Genomic DNA, 20,856 nt, shown 5'->3' with positions numbered 1-20,856 from the left:
GCTGAGTCTGTTCATTATTACTAGCATTTATCAGTTAATTCAGTAAAAATTTCATTGGACTTAATATGACAACATATTGCTTTAATGAATATTGGAAATAGAAGACAACATATAATGTATATAATATAACATATAATCTAAGCAATGACTGTAATATTCAGTATTATTAATATGTGTGATCCATTTCAAATCTCAAATCTCTCAACCTTTAGCCTCTGAGTCTTGGACACATCTTGCTTTCTAAATCAGCCGGACAAGGCCATTATATGCCTTTGATACATTATGTACCTTCCAAAAATTATTTAAGCTATCAATACAGCGGCCGTTATTATATCTATAAAAACAGATGTCACTATCAGTATAATATAATAATATGAGTATAAGTAATATGAGTTAGGATCAGGGCAGTGAGAGGTTAGTTGTCCTCAGTCTGTGACAGCACATCACTACTTCAACATTTATAAAGTGAGGAATATTAATATTCTTCTTAAGTGTGACATTGATTTTTCTAAGAAAGCTATAAAGTTGTCCAGCTTCCATTCACAATTCATTTTGTATGCTACTATATTTACTGAAACTTGTGCTTGACATAACACCATCTTTTAAAATAACAGCGCTGAAAGCCATCATGGCTTAAAAAAGGAAAACATGTCGTCAGCAATCTCCTAAATTCTCATGAGACTTTTATTTATTTATGTATTTTTTTCATGGGAATAAATATGCTTTTAACAACACTTTTATGGAATATACTCACATATTTGGAGGGCATTTCTTACTGCCTTGTTAAACCTCAGCTGTAACACACTGCAGTTCTCTCTGGTATATTTCTGTAAGTATGCACGTGAGTGTCCATACATATACTGTATGTGTTTCACTTGCATATGTGTGGGGGTTTTAAGTAAGAATTTCATCTGTACATATTCATATATGTGCATGTTATCTATAAATATATGTGCAAGTATTTTAAATGTGTTCATGTGAGCACTCTGCATGTATATGTTGAAAAAAAGCTATATTTATGGAACAAATGCCTTCTTATACTAATCTGGTATGAAATACAATAAGCACTGAGGATAAAATGTTGTCATAAAACTGACCCAAGAGCACATTAAAGCAAGTAGAGAAGGGAGATGCGGTTAATGTGGGTGTGACTGCTTTTTTTTTCTTTTTGAGAGAGAGAGAATAGCTTGTGTGTATGTATTGTCTGTGGCCACATATTACTTTCAACCACTTTTCAGATCTGGTGACAACATCAGCTGATTTCAGACAGTCAGAATCTCTGATGTCTTACATCTGCTGAAATAGCTTTATAACCTCAGTCACACGTAATGGCAGACAGAGAGAGAGAGAAAGAGAGGGTGACGCAGACAGCTACACACATCAGTGAAACAAATTATAGGTTAAAGTGTGTGTTGGGGATGGGGGTGGATTACTGACACTAGAGTGTATATCCCACTGTCTTGCACATGTGCACACACACGTAAAAGTGATTCAGGGTGTCTGCAGTTGTCCCAGGTCATGTGTTGATCCTCCTCTCATCTGTCACAGTCTCATCTGTCCTCTACTCTGTCACTGGATTTACAAAGGCTCTTCAATTTTTCGAGTTTTAACACTTTGTATCAGAGGTTTTCTCATTTAATGTGCCTCCATTGTACTCTGGACTTGTGTCCAGACAATGTGATCTCTGTAGCTCTCTGTCACAGGAGCACCACATGAGCACACCTCAGCTGTCTGAGCAGCTGTTGCCATGACACCATCTGTGAACACACTCTGCCCCGGAGCTCCCAACAGGAGTGTGAGAAAACACATTGTCTCTGAAACGCACACACACACACACAATGTGAATGAATCCTGCATGTATGGCTTTAGCCTAGATAGAGTGGAACAGGATCCTTTTCTTCCCGAGTCCGGGGACTAATGCTTCCTGTGTGACCCAGACAAGGTTTGGACAAGTCTCTTGAGTGTGGTTTACAGTCTGTGCTGCCAGCTCCCTGTATTAACATGAGGACGCTAAAGCGGCAGGGTTAGCCAAGGTAAGGTATTACAGGTTAATGCTGGAGCTCCTGACGTGGCTCCTACACTATTTTTGTCCCGACTTAAATTAGTACAAGGATGGTCGTTCATATTCTGAGCTGATTCATCACTTACTTCATCTTCACAAAAGTCTTATCATATCCACTACTCAATATGGTACAATTAAACTGCTTCTTAAAATAAAACATTAGCATTTCGGATACTTTTCAAGATGTTTTGACTCCATTCACAGTTGCCCTTCTGGCCTGAGAGATTTATTTGCACAAGGTAGCTATAAAATGTGTGATAGTGATGTAAACAAGCTGATGAAATGGTCAAACAAACTCCTTTAAGACTCTTACAGAAGTGAGAAAATGGTGAACCGCGTAAGTCAACACACACAAGGAGGCTTGGTAATGTCTCTCTGTACAGTTTTATTTACATGATACTATTCTGTCGTAATGCTGGATAGCAAGATTATATGTAATACATAAATATCAACACAGTTTGTTGTTTTTTCATTTTTTGTACAAATTTGCATATAACTAAGAATCAGAAAGGAAAAACTCAAACGGATACATACAGTTGTCTTAAATGAAAAACACATCCTTACAGGGGAGAAAAGGGGAGGTGGGGGGGTTAACACAAGTCACAAACATACATGGGCTTCAATGTGTCAGGCAGCCATGAAAACACACTTTGCACAGGTATGTGCACATGCACGCGCACAAATACACACACGCACACTTCTCTACGGTGCTCTATAGCAGACACACAGACCAACAGCTGTTAGACAGATGAGAAGTTACACCTAATCTTGGTATCTATTATTTTTCATAAATCTAGCTCTGGCATGCTCCTGTAGTTCTGTAAACATGTGCTGATAAACCGGGTAGCTCCACAGACGAAAGGGTTGGGGAACAACACACCCACTCACACGCATACACACACACACACACACACACACACTCACACTCTCTGTGCTCACATGAACGTTCTGTTAGCGCATTTTTAAAAAAAAGAAAATCATGGTTCACATACCCTAATTCCACAAATGCACTGAATACATGCGCTAACACCAGTACAATATCAATGGAAGAGAAAAAAAAAGCTAATAAAACATAACAGATAATTGTCTCTCAGCAAATAAAATATCTGAAACCCTAGTTGAGTGATGCCAAATATTTCTGAAACACTACTGCAGATGAAGAGTAATTCATGCATTTATCGCATTCATTCATGTCCCTACAATACTGTAGCCTAAATTCACCTACCAGACCTGCCAGGGAGGGGTGCCATCCTTCCTCCCAGGCCACATCCATCAGCCCTCCACCAGGCGTCTGTGGTTACAATCTGAGCTCAGACCAGTTTGAGAACTCCTTTACCCATTATGTCTATTGCAAGTGTTTAGATTCAGTGAAACGTGGAGTAATTTGTTTGTCCCTGTCTAGCATGATACCTCCAACATTAATGGAAAAAGCCTCATCACAATCAAACCTATCAGTCAACATAGACATGCTGATCAAAGGGTCACTGAGGCGGACTATAGAGATGGCCCATTGCTCTGCTGGGGTTGAAGCTGATGGAAAAAAAAAAGTAAAAGGGAAGACAACAAAGCTTAACACAGCAGCTGTGAGGTAGGTAAAGCTAGGAAAGACAGAGACAAGGTAACAAAGCCCCTTGTGCACAGTGGGGGACAGTTGTACGGTTCTCCAAACATTGACTGACTCCTGTACCAACGGAGCATAGAACAAGAAGTTCAAAGGTTGAGGGACACAACTTGTGCGGACTTTAACTGTGTAGTTTGAATGCTTTGAAAGACCTGCCGGTGTCTGACACATGACAGGTAAAATGGCTGTCTACAGTTTGGCACAAAATGGCGCCTGGTTTGGGTGAGAGGAGCACAGCATATCCTGGACAGTTACTCTGGGCTGCTCTTAATAAGACAATACATATTCTTAAAAAAAGAGGACTGAACAGCGGCAAAGTCACACCACAGAAAATAGGATAAAACAAACTAATGAATTAATCAAAAAAAAAAAAAAAAAAAGGAGAAAAATGATCATTCATGCATCTCCCTCAGACAGGATCTTTTCATTTTTTTCTTCTTTTTTTCCCGTTATTTTCTTGAGGTTGTAATTTTGTAAATCAAGTCCTTTCAATTCTCACTTAGCCACTCATGCCAGTGCTCATTTCAAAAGGTTCACACTCATACTCCAGTCTTTTTCAAAAGGTGTTGTTGTCGATGCCGCCACTGCTGTCATTTTGTCAAAATCTATATTCTCTGGATCTTGTCAGCCACCACCACGGGGTTTTCTTTACGGATCTTGGCAGCAGCCTCGGCCTTGTAGTCATAGGGACAGTTGTGCTTGTCGGAGTACCGGTGGATGCCACAGAACAGGTTGCCACAACGACAGTCGAATCCTGAAAGCACAACGGCCGAGGGTCAAAGCTTGTACACAAGAAATGAACAACTATACAAGACAGGTGATTAAACAAAATCTTCTTCTTTCCATCTGTTAAACGTACAACAATTATTACAGCCAACTGAGAATCACCAACAGTGTTGGTTCATGTTCTTCTTGCTCACCTGTAAGGCCCACCCTCTTGCGGCACATGAAGCATCTATTTTTCTTAGGCTTGGGAGTATCACCTTTGCTTTCGTCACAGCTGGAAGAAGCTACAGGAGTAGGGCTAGAAGCAGCAGGCTGGCTTACAACTGCAGATAAAAGGAGAAAACTAATTAGACTTGCAGGGTTTAATTTCACATTATCTGATATCTTCAATTTGCAAAAGCAGTTGATAAATAATTTTTTTCCCCCCATAGTTCTGTAAGAGATGCAAATGCTGCCATCGAAAATTGTGCACTTTTGGCTCAAACGTTTCTCTATATTAGACAGATAGTAATGAACACGTGACTTGTCTCTAAACTGCCCCCTCTTGTTCTTGCCAGAAAATAGTGCACTACTCTGAGAAAGCTTCTGGCAGGCAGCATCAAATCTGAGAATGCCCTCCGGTGTAGAGGTATTTTTAAACCAGGTTTATTTTTAGGCAGCCTCTCTTTCTCGGAGGCAGTAAGTAAAACCAACAGTTGGGTCTAAGGTATGTAACGGCGCATCAAAAATAAACTGTGGCTACAGTGGGTCCTACAAGGCAACGTTTGCCTTAAGGAGTCTGCATGTGAGCGGTCAACTGCATGTGTGTCAAATGCCTGCTAGCCTATCTGTTTCTACAAGTGTGTTTATGTGTGTGTGTGTGTCTGTATGTGTGTCTTACCAGGCTCTAGGGGTTCTGGCTTGTCCTCTCTCGAGATGCTCATCTCTGTCATTTGTTGAGTCACAGGAAGAGATCCTTGAACAGTTCTGAAGGTTTAAATAAAGGGAGAAACAGGGATGAGCAGTTATCCAGACGTTCAACCTTTTTTCCCCAGTTAAAGAAAGCTCGCTGACTACTTTGAACAGTCAAACACAGCCAGTACTGACCTAGACATGTCTGGTGAAGAGGCAGGGGAGGCATCAACCTTGGCTAGACTGGCTTCTAGTCTCTGGATGGCTGAGGCCTCTGAGGTAGGACTAGCAGCTGAGCCTGGATGAGAACATAGTCCATTAGACTCAAACAGTAATCAATCACTTTTAAAATCAATACATAGTATCAAATATTCACAATGTTGAGAGAAAAATACTCCATAGATCACTAAACTCTCTTTGAAGTAACACTGTATTGACATTTAAATTAAAATATAAGAGATGAATCTCATCTGGCACAGACTGATCATTTCAAATGTCTTCACTAATGTGAAAGTGTCAGGCCATTTTCTCTGTTCCAGAGAGTCTTCCTCCTCTTTCATAACGTGTTTGTCTCTCTTGAAAAACAAGTTCCAACAGGTTGCCAGTGTCAAACTGTGAGAGAAACTTCAATGTTTGACCTTAGAAATGTCTAAAGGAGTGAAACACCCCCCTAACCTTGAACACAGCCGTGAAGAAAACAGCTGTCTTTCATTACACAGAGTGGAAAAACAGAGTGGGAGGGCAGGGGGAGGAGAGCTGGGGAAACACACTGACTGGCCTAGAAGTGGTTGAATTTCAAAACAATGTCTACACTTCCTTGAGTTCCTCCTTATCTTTGGCTGTAAATATATATAGGTTGAGATACAGTTATCTGTTTACATTGTAAACTCATGGCTTCTGAACTCAAGCTGGACTGCAATCATTTTTACCATTTCCTGACAAAGAGACAGAATTCTCTGTCTGTCTCTTTTATGTGTATTTATGTGGGCTGACTTACCCATAGGGCTGAGGGGGCTCATCCGGTCGCTGCTCTGCTGCCGTGTCAGGTGTTCCTTATAGCATACGGAGCACATACCATTTGTTCTTGGGTTGCCATAGAAACCGCAGCCCGTGGCACAAAGCATGGGCACCGGGCTCTGGTTCGTCTCTTGGGCCATTGCTAACAGAATGAGCAAGAGAGAGAGAGAGTGATTAGATCGATAGACACACAGTGAGAGCATCGTCTTGCGCAAAAAACACCTCGATGTGAAATACGTCTGAATGCTAAATAGTTTCCCATCAAAGGAAACGTTTCCCTGCGAGGGACTCAAGTCCCAAAGAAACTTGCTGCAGTATCAACGGGGCAGACAGATAACAGGAGAGTCATATTATGAAAATTTTAGAGCAGCAGGCTCATCTGTTTTGACTTGCCCTTTAGCCTGAATACAGTAATGAACAAGAATGCTTCTCCACAGGAAGTCCAGAGAACAAACAACACTCACTGTGTTCTGTTCAGCACCTTGGCAGAAGCTGGACTCTGTTTGGTCCCACAGCTTTGTTCACTGTTGTGTCCTCCTCTACTCCCCCATCCACCCCTTCACACAGTTTTGAGAACAGTTGGTACAGCTCTTCCAAACATTTCACATCCCATTTCTCAATTTCATATCTGTAAACTTCTTTAGGAAAACTTTACTTTTCTGTACCTCATAACTAATTAGTTATTAAGTCATAATTACTTACTTATAACTAATGTAAACTGTTATGTGTGAATAGAACAATTGACCTCCAGTTTACCTTGTAACTTTACTAGAATTAATGTATCATCATTCTATGTCATGACTATTATATGATTACGAATGACTCTGCTCAATAAGTCACATTCCTTTACCAGCGTATTCACTTCCTGCCTCTAAGAAAAGAGCTCTGACTCACAAACTGTGTCTCAGCCATACAAGAACAATAACAAGAACAGCAGGTAAGACAATACACTGTTTAAGCCAAATTCACACAATAACGAATTACAAAGAACAAATTAGGTCGACGGTTTCAGTAAGTATCGCCCCACAACCCCCTCCCCCGTGGTTCTTACCACACGAGACATTTCGAAACTTCCCGAGTCACTTCTGCCCACACACCCATAAAACCAGCGTGTTTGTGCGTAGCTTGGCAAAACGTGTTGCTCTATGACGTTGTAGCTCTGCTGCAATGCAATACAGCAGGAAGTTGTGTAATGGGAGACGCTGCCTTTGAGGCAACAGTTCAAAAACACCTTGATGAATGAACAGACAGACAGACAGGAAGGCCAAGATTAGTTGGGTAAGAGGCATCCTGTCTACCAGTCCTACCCTGACTGTTTTACAAATCATCTGATCAACTGATACCACACCAAAAAAAAAAAAAAGACAGTCAGCGACAACTAGTGTACACAGCAACAGTATCATGTTTCCCTTGTAAACAACCTTTGGCCCTGTTGTGCTGCAACATGGCAGCTGCCTGCTTGCGTTGGTGTGAAGCTTCTCTGTATTCTGGTCACGGACACAAACAGAGCAGGCGAGCTGAATGTTCCAGGAGAGGCTGGCAGTTGTTTCAGAACGTCCTGTCAGTTCACTGGAGGTACCCTGACCTCACCAACAGACTAACAAGTGCCATTAAATCTTGAGACCCCCCCACCCCCCCGCCGCCCCCTATAAACCCCCTCCTTCCTCCTCTACCCCTGCATGCTATCACCGCTGTGGCAACAAAGGGTTTCCTTGGAAAAGCCCCACAAAGACCCTCTCTCCCTTTGCGTCACGTGTTCAGCTGCTGACTGCTGAAAATACCAGGAGCATAGAGCAAGAGGTCTGTAGCTACCTTGTAGCTGAACAAAAGGAATTTTCAAAAAAAAGGACGGATCTGGTTTGCAGAGCTACTAATCTAGACATCTTCTTGGAAAAGGTCTGAGCAAAACACATCTTCAGAGGAATGATATCTATTTAATCAGAGACTAAATCGTCTGACAACAACAACAACCAAAAAAAACATGAAAGATACAACTAGGAACAAGACAAATCTCATATCTGCAAACAGATAAACCGTGACGGTTGACTTTGTGACACAAAGGAACAATGGACAGTGTGGCTCAGCTGTCACATTTGGGCCCAGCTGTCACACACACAGCAGGCATGTTAACCTAACCTTTACATAGACCCCTAACGAACAGGGATAATAACGTAGAAGGTAAACTCAGGTTACCCATGTTTAAATCTGCCCTCCTTTCAACCTGACACAGCACACTCGAGAGGTTTTAAATGTTTTATGGTCAAAGGCGCTCATGCTGTTCATGAAATATAACCGATCATATAAGGTTTGTTTGTCTGAGGTAACTGGTTATACTGATGACTGAAATTTCTAAAATAATCCGTTTACAATTTGCTGTGTATTATAAAGCACATCCGACAGGGCAAGTCAGGGGGTTTCCAGCACAGGACAGATTACCATCCACAATCATCTACCACCAACTTCCTTTCACAAAAAACCCACTCACAGCGGTAACATATGAAAACTGGTCCGACTCGAAATCGTGCTGTTTCGTTTCTAAGCGCCCTAATAGTTAAACACAGTATGAAAAACATACATGTGATCATCTGGAGCCAACAAAAGAGGAAGACCGTGCTCCTGTGTCAGCCGCAAGCTGAGCTCATATTTCAGGCCCTGCTGGGCTGAAAACTACTGAGTCACACTGAAGGACAGAACAGAAAAAGCCCACTGTTGTTTTTGTCACAAGCAGTGAATTATCCTCTTTAAAAAAAAAGGGGTGGACACAGTGTAACGAATAGTCATTTGAGACCGACAGGAAAGCAACAGCTCTGATGTTTTTGTGAATTATCCACCAGTCTAGACAGTGTGGTCTCTGCTCCCTTTGTTTCTTCTTTCTTCCCTTTGTCTGCAATCTCTCTGCTTCCTGTTTAGTAGCTCCCTTTTCTCACAGCATTTCCACTAATAACCATTTTCTACGTGTTTTCAACGAAGCAATGTTAATAAACCTCGCTTATATAATCAGCCAAGTACTTAGAAACGACTTGGTGGTGCCACACAGCTCCTAACACCGAGCAAACCTCGATTTCTCCTAAGCAGAAACTACTGCAAACACTTGGGGCAAAGCTGTTGTACACACATTTAATATTTAACCAAATGCTCTGTAGTAATTTCACAGCTACTCTCTCGCTCTACTTGCCTATTCTGGCTGATGAATTTTCTATTTCTAGACAGGAATTAGCTGGCTTTAGGTTCCCCATCCCCCAGCTCGGAGCAAATAGAAAAACAAGAGACAGTAACCAGCACTATAGCTAGCTCCCTCCCTTGTTTTCCTCTCAACCAGACGGAGTCACGTTCAAGGGCTTGTGATATTTCCACCTAGGAGGAGGACATGGTGGTGCTGGTGTTGGTGGTGACAACTTCAACCAGCAAAAGAAGAGGGAAAAAAGGGGGCTTGTTTACCACACATAAAAACCATCACCTGACCTTTTCAATCCACCGTTAAAGGTCGCCATGACCGACCGTCAGCTTAGTTAAATACCTTTTCTTTTTCGTTGTTTACCTCGACAGGCTGAGCTCACTTCAAAATTCATCCTTGTTGTTAAGAAAAAGAAGAAGAAAAACAATAATCCAAGATCATCACCTGCTAGAAATCGATGAAGTTTCTCGCGAGACGACAGAAAAAGTGGCCGTTTGTCTGTCTTGGCAGCACAAAAAGGTCGAGGAAGGGTTGGTTTTTTTTTCTTCAGGTCCTGGAAACGTCCTTTTCTCGTGTTTATGTGGCGTTGTCCTCCGTGTCAGACTGGTTTAGGTGGGTTTAAACTCTCCCTTCCTCTCGCCCTCCTACCTCTCTTTCTTTCTCTCTCCGTCTCCCGTTTCTTCTGGATGGATGTTTGTTTCCTTCTTTAGTAAGAGGAGTGGCGGATGACGTCACGGGCGTCGCTATTGGCTGCCGGCGGAGCCCCCGGAGCTCTATGTACAGTTCTGCCAGACAGAGTCGGGTCTGCGCATGCGCGTAGCCAGGGTTGTGTATTACACATCTACGCGTCATCCTCCTACAAGGACACGAATCTTTTTATTGAGTAATCTACCTAAATGATTGCACACATGAATAATGGTGCTGACATGACTGAAATCAAAGAAAAAAAATAATAAAGGCATGATTAAGAGGGTTATCACTATAATACCAGCTGTACCTACTAATTATTCATATTAGTTTAAAATACAAATTGTGCAATACAGGCTGTATACTGTACATCACCACCTACTATATATATATAAAGTGACATGTCACTTTTTAAAAAATCTCATCAAATTATCTCATCAATCCTTGCACTCTTCACTTCTTTTCTATACTATTTGTATCTTGTTTACATATTACAGAAACTGTTTCACGTGTATACAGTCATTCCTTGTGTATATTTCTGAAGATTGTTGTGTTGTTATTTTGTGTAAGTACACTGAGAGCCACGAAACTGGAGTCAAATTCCTTGCAAGTGTAAACATACTCGGCAGATAAAGATGATTCTGATTCTGTTTCTGAATGCCTCTTTACACAAGATCCTGTATGTTTGAGGGAGGGTACTGTTTTGTTGGTAAAGCAGCCTCGCCCCTCCTGGCAGCCCGCATGATTACATTATGTCAGGGAAACAAAACAAGTGCAGATTTATTACTAGAAAGATGATATACAAGCCTGTGAGCTGTGGGTGACACTAGACAGCCCACTCTTACACACACACACACACACACACACACACACACACACACACACACACACACACTTGTTGTGTTGACACTGAGAGGGTAAACATGTTTTCTGGGAGTAACAACGGACAAGAGCCAAGCAGTAGAGGTGGATCAGTGACACCACAACATTTGGTTTTGATCCAGTACAAATCATACCAGGGCCAGAAACACTTACATTGATACAGATACTGATACATTTTGTTATTAAAAGTGGCCAATGAACTATCATAAAGGGAACTGTATGTCATGATTCATGTGGAGAAAGTTCTGAATACATTTTCTTTACTAGTTTGCCAAACATTAGGCATTACTTCTTACTATTCTCTGTTAATTATTATCACATGCATGTTAAAACACGGGACCGTGATACATTGTTTTGGTATCAATCCTATTGATTCTATATACAGTAGATGCTAAAAATAGACTTTGTATCAATACTTTAAGTATAGATCCACCCGCCCCACGTGAGGAACCTCATTGACATAATGCATTCATTAGCCCCCTAGCTCTAATGATCACAATTAAATGCCAGACCCCAACCACAACCCTAAACTGAACTCCTACTTTATTTTAACCTTAAAACCAAGCCTCAACCCTCAAACAGCCCTCTCAGAGTGAGGACTGGCCAAAATGTCTTCACTTTGGAAAAATGTCCTTATAATTCTAAGGTCTAACACATCGGTCTACACAAAGATAGACCTACACCAGCGTGAACACACACGAACTCACGTACTCATGTTGACGTTGAGAACGTAAACATGTTTTCTGGGAGGTTACAAAAGATAAGAGCCGAGCTGCTCTGAGAGATCAGAATATTTTCAGGATGTAGCCTTCATCTGTTCAGTTGGTGAACAGCTGTAGCTGCCACTGAGGATACTGAGGTCATGTCCTGAGTATTGTTTCTGGGAATTTGGAGGTTTTGAGCAACTGAAGGAGGAGTTCACATTTTACAACTACAAACAAAATACACATGTTGAGGTTTTAAGCCTGATTCATCATATGAAGATATTTCTTAAAGTCCAAATTCTTACATTTGGACAAAAAGTAGGTCAAAAAAGTAAATTGAAATGAAGGGTAAAGAAAAAAAAAAGATACTACTACAGAATTATACTACTGACATTGTGGGATAGGCTTTGAAATTACATTTAGACAAATGTGTCGTATTTTAACAGTTAAATTAGGATACAAAATAGGCTACAACCCTGGTGGGAAACATATTTTTTGTCAAGTCAGGGCATGATGATGTATATTATAACAGTCAGTGAAGTTTTAACACTGAACAAATCATGTGGGCTCTTTTTCCTTATCTAGTTTTTACTTCAACCCCCCTGTTTTTAACACCAACAACCCCACAGCATATCATCTACTCATCATGTTTGTGTGAAATGTGAAAACACGTTCCTCCCATTCACTTGCGGTGTGTCATGTGTGCTGTACAGTTTGCCTCGCAGGTCTAACAAGTCCCAACGTATCCCCCCACCTTGTCAGTAAAACGTCACACACATCCTCAGGCAGTACAGGCCACGCTGAGCAGAAAACAAACACTTTGGGCATGGCTGCTTAGTGGGTCTGTGTTTGAGGGAACATGTTGTCATCTATCAGTGAGTGGATTCTTGGAAACTCAGAGCTCTAGTACAGTGTGGAAGTCACCATACCCTCCCTTTGCTCCAGTTCAAACCAGTACTCATGTGAAACTGGAAAAAGGTGGAGTCGGGTGAAAGTAAAAGTACCAACTGCTCATCTTCCCCTAACTTTCTAATAAGAGTATGGCCTCATTTTCTCTTTCTCCTACTAACACACACACACACACACACACGTTTACTAAGATAACATTAGTGTCATCATAGCCTTTGTGATATAACAAAACATGCAGTACATGCAAATGACAGAGGATAAGTTGTTGGTGTCTACAGCCTGAAACAAAGGAAACCTAAAATTTTGTGATATTTTTAACCCAACTTGTCAATTTGTTCAGACAACAGAAATTTATTTATGAGGATATAAGAATTATAAGAATATATGTTTTATTACTTTAATGTCAATCAGTCTCCTTTAAAAAGTTGATCTATATATTTCGCCATCTATTTATTTGGTTATTAAGGTGATATTTTCAAAAGATTGGAAGAAAGTGGAAGAAAAAATGATTTCCACATTAATATAACATACAAAATATACAAAAAAAGTCTCATAAATTAAGAAAAGTTTTGTTTCTCTGGTCACAAAGTTGTGGGAAACTGATCATTGAGTTGCCAGGTCTGATCAGTGTTGATGTTCAGGGAATATTTGCCTGATAACAACCAACCCTGATCAGCTTTGGTCAGTTTGTTCATCTCTGATAACTATAAAGCAGCTGATGATAACATGAGTCACTATATAATAGCTGAAAGATGGCCAGTGGTTATCTGAAGTTCTTGTTCTTCCAAAGAACTAAAGCTGTGGAGTGAAAACATTTAAAATAAGAGGAATCACACATTCAAACTTGTAATTTTCAGTAATTTATTCAACATGACATGATGTCAGTGTTGTCTTCTGCTTTTCTTTCTAGGCTTTTCACACAGACTCACTTTGGTGATTAATTTGCATACAATTTACAAACAGTGTATCAGGGGATCTTGAAAAACTTCATTCTCTGATTAAAGTGACAGTACAATCAAATGATGTAATCAAATGATGGTGTTTGCGATATCTGACGGGTGAAATATTACAGCTACTGAAAAGGGCAACAGTCCCGGTTAAGATTTAAGGTCACGGTTGGTCAAATGTGAAAATGTGCTTGTAAAATTCATCATGTGGCATATTTATACAAATCGTCCTGCATGTATCACACATAGTGGCAGGTACTGTTCCACTATTGTACAGACATAAGCTTTTCATATGTGAGTAAAGAAAGCACATGGAGGGAGGGGCAAGGCAAGAGGAAACCTAGTCTGTGTTTTACACTGAGGTCTTTGTGTGTGTGTGTTGTGTTAACGCAGCCCTGTATAGAGGAGAAAAGAAGAACCATGTGTACGTGAAATGTATGTCTGTTTAGTATGTGAGGGTTCATGGGTTTCAGCAAGGGGAGGGGGGGGGCTGCTGAGGAGAGAGTGGGAGGTGTCGAGTATCATTACCCATCCCCCTCGTGTCTACACTGTCATGCCTTGGCTTCTATATATGAGAGTGTGTGTTTGTAGGTTTTGGTACCACTGAGTGTGTATGTTTATGTGTGTGTGGGTGGGTATAATGGTGCTGGTGGTTGTATCGAAGAGGGGGATACAGTTAGTCCTTTCTACAACCATGACGGATACACGTGAAGGGCTGAAAGTGACGACGTTGCCATGACAACAGCATACAATTTGCAGCTATATCCTTTTTGTTGTGTTTCAGTTTCTCTCTCTCTTCCTCTCTCTCTCTGTCTGTGTGTGTGTGTGTGTGTGTGTGTGTGTGTGCATGTATACGTGTGTGTGAGAGGGTGTGAGGATTACTTATGTGAATCTGGAACAGCCTGTCTGTAGTAGTTACTAGGCAGATATCGGCCTACCCGACACACACACACACACACACACACACACACACACACACACACACACACACACACACATACACACACACAGCTTGCTTGTGTCTGGCGTCGGTGTGGTGAGACTCTGTTGATAAAGGGGCTAGTGGTGGAAATGGCAGCTTATCCATTTACATAAGCTGTGTGTGGGGCTTGATAAGCTCTGCACTGAGGTTGACTAAAGCCATTGCTTCAAAACTTGATCCCCACCCTGCTCTGTCCACATTCAAGCTCATGTGCAGCCCCGGACGAGGGGGGGGTGGGGGGGGGGGGTGGCGGTGTTTGTGTGTGTTAACATACGTAGAGAGAAACATTTCATGAACAGAGGGTGCCTGTCTGTATGATTCTGGGACAATCAGGGACAGCTTTGTTACAAATCTGTGGTACTTTCAGCTCTATTTACACTGTTGTTGTCATTGTTGAGGATATAGATGAAGGAAAAATGCGAGGTCACATATGTGTAGAAGTGATAGCTGAAGTATACAAAGAGAAAGTAAAAAGACAGGAGAAAAATCCATTGAGAGAAAGCAAGAATGACAAAAATGAGATCTAATGAACGAGTTCTGCTGATTCAGCACCTACTGACCATTCAGTCCCTCACTTGTTCTGCCACACAAACTCCTCTGCATCTCTCATGAATGTGTTTCTTGTTATTTCTGCACAGGGAGGAGTCCCCCCAAGTTTCCCAGCCACTCTCTTGTCTAAATTCTCTCCTTCCTTTCTCCTCCCATCTTCACACACACACACACAAACCTCACCCTACATGGGTATCTGGATGATTGTTGGAATAACATTCAGTATGTGTGTGTGTGTGTGTGTGTGTGTGTGTAAGTGTGGTTCTTGTGGACAGTTGGGGAAAACGGACAGAAAGGTTTGCATTTGCATGTAACAATGTGTTCATGTTGCTGTAGAATAAGCAGTTGTCATTTACATTTACATGCTGCTCTGTGTGGGTTTGCATTTGCAGCTGATATGTGAGGCTCTGTGCATGTGTGCGGTGAACAAATGTGAAGCCCTGCATGTGAGTGCGCGTGCTTGTGTGTGTGTGAATGAGATAGAGAGTGTGTGTGTGCATGTGTGTGCAGCAGATGTCCTGTGTTCTGTTCTGTTCCCCAGACTGGCTGGTCTTTGTTGCTGCTCCCTCGTGCAGACAGGCTTGGCCACGTGCTTCTATGTCTGCAAGGACAAGCCACGCCTCCACCGCTCTAATCTGTCAATTGCAGCAGCCAAACCCCACCCCTAAAAACACCCATAGTCTGACAGGGTCCGCCTCCTCTCTTGATGACGCTGTTTTACTCACGCATACTTACCATGCTTTTTTTTTTTCCTCCTCCCTCTCCCAGTCATAGCCACACTGTATCTATCTGTGGCTGCACCAACAACAAGAAAATTGAGCAACGCACTTCTGTTTTATCCATACAAACCACCTCTTAGTCACATTTTCTCTGTTAGCGCGTCACACATTTAGGGATGAAGTTTCCTTCCTGAGAAGTTTTCTTTCTTCCTCTACTTCCATACTGGGGCAAAGTCACTTCTCCCCCTACAGAAACACCCAGAAACAGGAAGAAGGAATTTAGTGAAGGGGGAAAACAAGTGAGGGACAGAAACCCAGCTGAGTGCGAGGAGTTTTGAAGAAAAAAGACATATAGCTGTATGATGGAATAATGTTCCACTCTGTGAGTTTTCTTTTCCTGTGGATGTTGAAATGATTCTGTATTAATATGATGAAATTACAGCAGCAACCTTACAGGTAGTCTATTTTTCTATAGTCTTTTAAACTGAGAAAACAAGTCTATACTCAATTGCTCAAACACAATCAATCAACCTAAAAAGTCTTTCCAGGCAAACAACCTGTATCACATTGAAACTACACATGCAGTGTGCTTTAGACGTGCATAATGACATGTCTCTGTATGCCATGATTGTCTTATTTTCAATCCCTTTGGCAAAAATGTGTTTATAGTCTGAGTCACACCTGATTAACCTGCACTCTCCTCTCAGCCCCCCCCCCCCTCTCTCTCTCTCTCTCTCACTCTCTGGTAAAAACAGCCAGGATTTACCCTCAGGGCCAAACCTCCCTGCTGCTTTACATTTAGTGTCAACAGTTGTAGAGCTGAAGAGGCGTTATTGCCATACAAAGTTCACGGGTTGATTGTTATCGTCAGAGAAAAACGGGCATTCGCAGATACAGTACTTGTACAGTACACCAAAGGAAATAGGGAAGTAGTGAAACTATTTTAAATCTCACTTTTAAACACACATTTGAAATGTCTTAATCTGCACAATGTAGCAAATAAATGCAACACAATGCCTTAAGCTTCACTCTGCAGGCTTCCTCTGAGTCTCTTTTTTTTCCTGCCTCTTTGACCTGCATTAGGGGCCAGGGAGCCTGGTGACAGACAGATCGTCTTTTACAGAGCTGCAGGTTGACTCACACTGTACAGGCAGGCTTTTTGCAAGCTCAGTAGCCTTTTAACACGCCAACAGTGAGATGAATCACAGTCTAACGCCTGCTAACTGATAGCTGTTGCATTTTAAAAAAACAACACGGGCAGACAAGCTGTGTTGTGTACACACAGTGACACACTCTTATCACTTAGCGCTCAGACACTTATCGGTACACAGAAGCACACTCATCAGAACAGACTTGAACAAAATGCACACACATAAACTATTGATTAGATTTGATGTTGTATCTTGTGTGAAACTATTACTGTACACATCATATGCTGTATTTGATCTACATACAGTCACATCTTCTATGAATTGCTTAATGAAGGATCGGTTCATCTAGATTTAAAAAGAAAAAAACAGTTCCCTAGTGGTGTCTGACCACGCAGATAGTTTTGGTTCAAATTGTCCTGGGACTATTTCTTTGAAGTTAGTTCCAGTGACAAACTGTCCCCAGCAAGGTGAGTGAGTTATCCCGAGCAATCAGGATGCTGTTTCTGGAAAAACGCTCCTTTTTAATGTTGAGGTGGAGAAATTGCAGTTATCTCAAAACCAAAACATCTGCATGGCTAGATACCGACTCAGAGGTAAGTGGGGTTTTTTTATTATTATTTGAATGAACCAACCCTTTGAAATAAAATATTTTTCACAGTACCCAGCTCTGTCAGTATCAGATTTATGACAGCAGTAAACTCCTGTTGCTTCCTTTTTGCAGTACCCTGAATATGGAACCTTGTGTACAGTTTGGTTGTCTGTAATTTACTCCCCTGCCAATCATCTTAGTAGCAGTAACGTATCCATAAACAGTCAGCTGCATCTTGTAGTGTTCGTGTCTTGATGTCACTCTGCTCAGTTGGCCTCGATGACCTCGCTCACCTCTCTGTTCAATGATTCCCTCGTATCCTAAGTTTAGCAAGAGGAAACTGATCTCCATCCTGCTCTCCTTCCCTCCGTAACACACTTGGGCTGATGCACATGTACACAAACAGACATGTGTTCATGTCTGTGATGCTTGGGGGTTTCTCCACACGTGCAAGCAGAAGCATACGCAAGTTAGATTTTAAAACAATCTGTTTAACCAAGGCAGAGGTGCCGCTTCCTACACACTCCAGTATAGATCAACAACGCCCTCTGCAGGTTTATTCACCTCTCTCTCATACTGTAGCTTTTCATGTACACTTACTGCCAGTTTATTAGCTCCACCTAGCTAAAACTAATGCTGTCTAACGTAACAGCCCTGCAATAACTTATATTTTACATTCATGAAGGTTGTTGTTGTTTTAAGTGCTTTAAACAGTTTTAAAGAGGTGCTGATTCACCTTTATGGTCATTTTGGATGCTGTGGTGCTGTTGAATTTAATTGCATTAAAGTGAGAGGTGTTTCTGATATTTTGTCCACTCAGTTTGTATCAGTGAGGGAAGACAACATGTGAGTAATAAAATTAAAACTGACCATACTCATTAATAATTTATTAAAGTAATAATCTCAAGAACTTCCCTTTTACACTAATTCTGATCATGGTTGATGTTTGTTTTGCACATTCTGACGCACACATGGCACATGGCTGGGGCTGCATGGAGTATATGTGGGACATCAGTCCAGAAACTTACACCTCATTCACCTGCAAGACGTTGACAATATCTGTGCCCAATTTAATGTCCATGGGATCAAAATCTAACAGTTAAATGGCCTCTCTAGCCTTCATGATGACAGCAACCATGTTTCCTGATCACAGACAAATAGTAACCATCACTTGAAAATGTAGGTCTCCATTAACTGACTAACTAATTGACTAACATTCAATAGCTATCTTGACTCAAACCTGAAAATGAAGAAACCTGAGACAGATCTAAAGCAAATAAAGAGATTGCTGTTGCTATTTTAAAACATACATGACTCAGGGTTTGTGTCAAGAGTCTGTGTAGCAACAGAAGAAACTAATTCATTTCATGTGGCTAAATAAAACCAAGAAGTCTTCTATATACTAATAAAACACAATGTAAGTTTTGCCCAGAAAAAGGCCAAGAGGATGTTCAGCTACATGAGGTGAATGTGATTTCTGAGTGTCATTTTTCATCTCAGTAAACAACTGAGTCATTTGTTTTGATATGACGAACACAATCAAGGGCCACGACCCTCGCTGCTCTTATAACCCTCATGTTTTTGTCTTGTCACACACATACGTAGAAGTACACACACACACACACTCATAAACATTCCCAAACGCACACACAGCTGCATAAAGGCAGTCATAACTGTTTTGAATAATTGATCAGTAGTGAAATTGCGTGGCTCTAGGGTTTCCATGCTGTCATTGTCCCTGTTTCGGGTCGATGGGTGGCGAGAAAAAAGTAAACTTCTCATGTGAGTTACTCATCATGTACCAGCCCCTCCATGCGCGCGCACACATACACACACACACACACACACACACACACACACACACACACACACACACACATATAAAAACACACTCTCCATTCCCATGGCAGTGTGTTGGCTTGGATTAGCTGTATCCTTCTATCTAAAGAGGTAGAAGGAGAAAGAGAGACCACCGAAGCTTCATTTTCTACTCACATGTGCACTGAGCGTCCTGGATCTTGGGGCGACTGTTGTAGGAGGTGCAGGACCATGAGAGGAAGATGCCCCGGGACAAGCTGATCACTTCTGAGAATGACAGTAAGACCATGCTTCTTTATATTTCTATGACCAAATTGTTATTGTGGTTTCCACATTGTGTGACGCAGGAGCCCGGTTACTGTAATAGAGAGCCTTCATTCTTTGTGCTTGTGGGGATAAAAGTTTGCTAGATTTACTTGATCTTATGTTAAATTTTGGTTTAATTTTATTGTGTTTAAGTAGAGAATATCATTGATTATTTACCAGTATTTACCACTAAATACTGTAAGTACGCTGTCTGTTTGTTATGTGTTTATTACATATTTAGTTGTGATAACTGATTTGAATCTACTCTTGGACAAAAAAAAAAATCCATAATCCTTAATGAGCTTAATTAAGTCTTAAAGTCAGAGGCAAAACGAGACAAAACAATGCAGCTATTGACACATGATTTCTGGTTTTAATCATTGATAAAAGACCACCCATCAACACACACATATTTACCTTCCTACTCCCTTGCATCTCTCTCTCTCAGCTGCATATTTGGGAGCTGGCCTCTGGCCCTTGGCTGTCTCCCTCGTCCTTGTGGGCTGAGCCACCCCGTCTCCCTTCATTAGGCCATTGTTTGTCTCTTTTGTGCCCCTCTGCTGCACACGGCCGTAATGACCTGTGTGCTGGCCACTCTGGTTACACTAAGAACACACATCAAAGGGCCGGCTACATGAATATCTGTTCAATCCATCAGTGGTCCTTTTTTGTCTTACCCCTTTATGCTCCTTCACTGAAGACAATAGTGCCAGGTACACAATGAGGTAGGCTAAGCTCGACCAGTGAAAGGGGTCAGTGCTGTATTGCGGTTATAAAAAATTGACTGGATTTATGAAGCTGAGGTCAAAGGAGGCAAAGGTTGGTAATAACATCAAGATGAAGAAAGTGAAAGAAATAAAACCACAGAAAATGTTACAATATGTTATTTCTTTAACCTTTATTACCCACTGAGGTTGGAAACCTCTTTTCAAGGGAGACCCAGCATGAGAAGTTGCAGAAATAAACACTACAAAACCAGAAAGATAGATATAGATAGATAACAGAGGAGTAAATAAAATAGGAAATAGTAAAAGAAGATAAAAAAAAAGGATTATACAAATGTTTCATACAACAGCACATTTTCAGAAGAGATTTAAATGATGGTGCTTATTTAGCTAGAA

At 41.2% G+C, this 20,856-nt stretch overlaps 1 protein-coding gene across 2 annotated transcripts; it reads right to left on the bottom strand.

Annotated features, from left to right (window-relative positions):
• Nucleotides 1–2,427: 2,427 nt before the first annotated feature.
• On the bottom strand, nt 2,428–10,203 carry zfand5a (zinc finger, AN1-type domain 5a). Of its 2 annotated transcripts, none has more exons than XM_044367601.1 (6): nt 9,937–10,203; nt 6,298–6,459; nt 5,496–5,598; nt 5,290–5,375; nt 4,604–4,732; nt 2,428–4,437 (listed from the first exon to the last, which is right to left on the bottom strand). In XM_044367601.1, exons 2-6 carry the CDS (start codon nt 6,455–6,457, stop codon nt 4,289–4,291), a joined length of 627 nt encoding a protein of 208 aa, XP_044223536.1. In that variant the 5' UTR covers nt 6,458–6,459; nt 9,937–10,203; the 3' UTR covers nt 2,428–4,288. The 2 variants fall into 2 exon arrangements, with proteins under 2 accessions (XP_044223536.1, XP_044223529.1); XM_044367594.1 differs by lacking the exon at nt 9,937–10,203 and adding an exon at nt 9,856–9,873.
• Between the last annotated feature and the right edge of the window lie 10,653 nt (nt 10,204–20,856).

Source organism: Thunnus albacares, chromosome 2, assembly GCF_914725855.1.
Source record: "Thunnus albacares chromosome 2, fThuAlb1.1, whole genome shotgun sequence".
Taxonomy (NCBI): domain Eukaryota; kingdom Metazoa; phylum Chordata; class Actinopteri; order Scombriformes; family Scombridae; genus Thunnus; species Thunnus albacares.
This window is presented reverse-complemented; position numbering and strand designations above follow the sequence as displayed.

Excerpts from the sequence above, each read along its gene's own strand:
- zfand5a (XM_044367601.1), bottom strand. The coding sequence starts at position 6,457 with ATGGCCCAAGAGACGAACCAGAGCCCGGTGCCCATGCTTTGTGCCACG. Across the intron at positions 5,599-6,297 it reads GAGCCCCCTCAGCCCTATGG|GCTCAGCTGCTAGTCCTACC; the intron begins GTAAGTCAGCCC and ends GTTCTCATCCAG. Across the intron at positions 4,733-5,289 it reads GCCAGAACCCCTAGAGCCTG|TTGTAAGCCAGCCTGCTGCT; the intron begins GTAAGACACACA and ends TTTTATCTGCAG.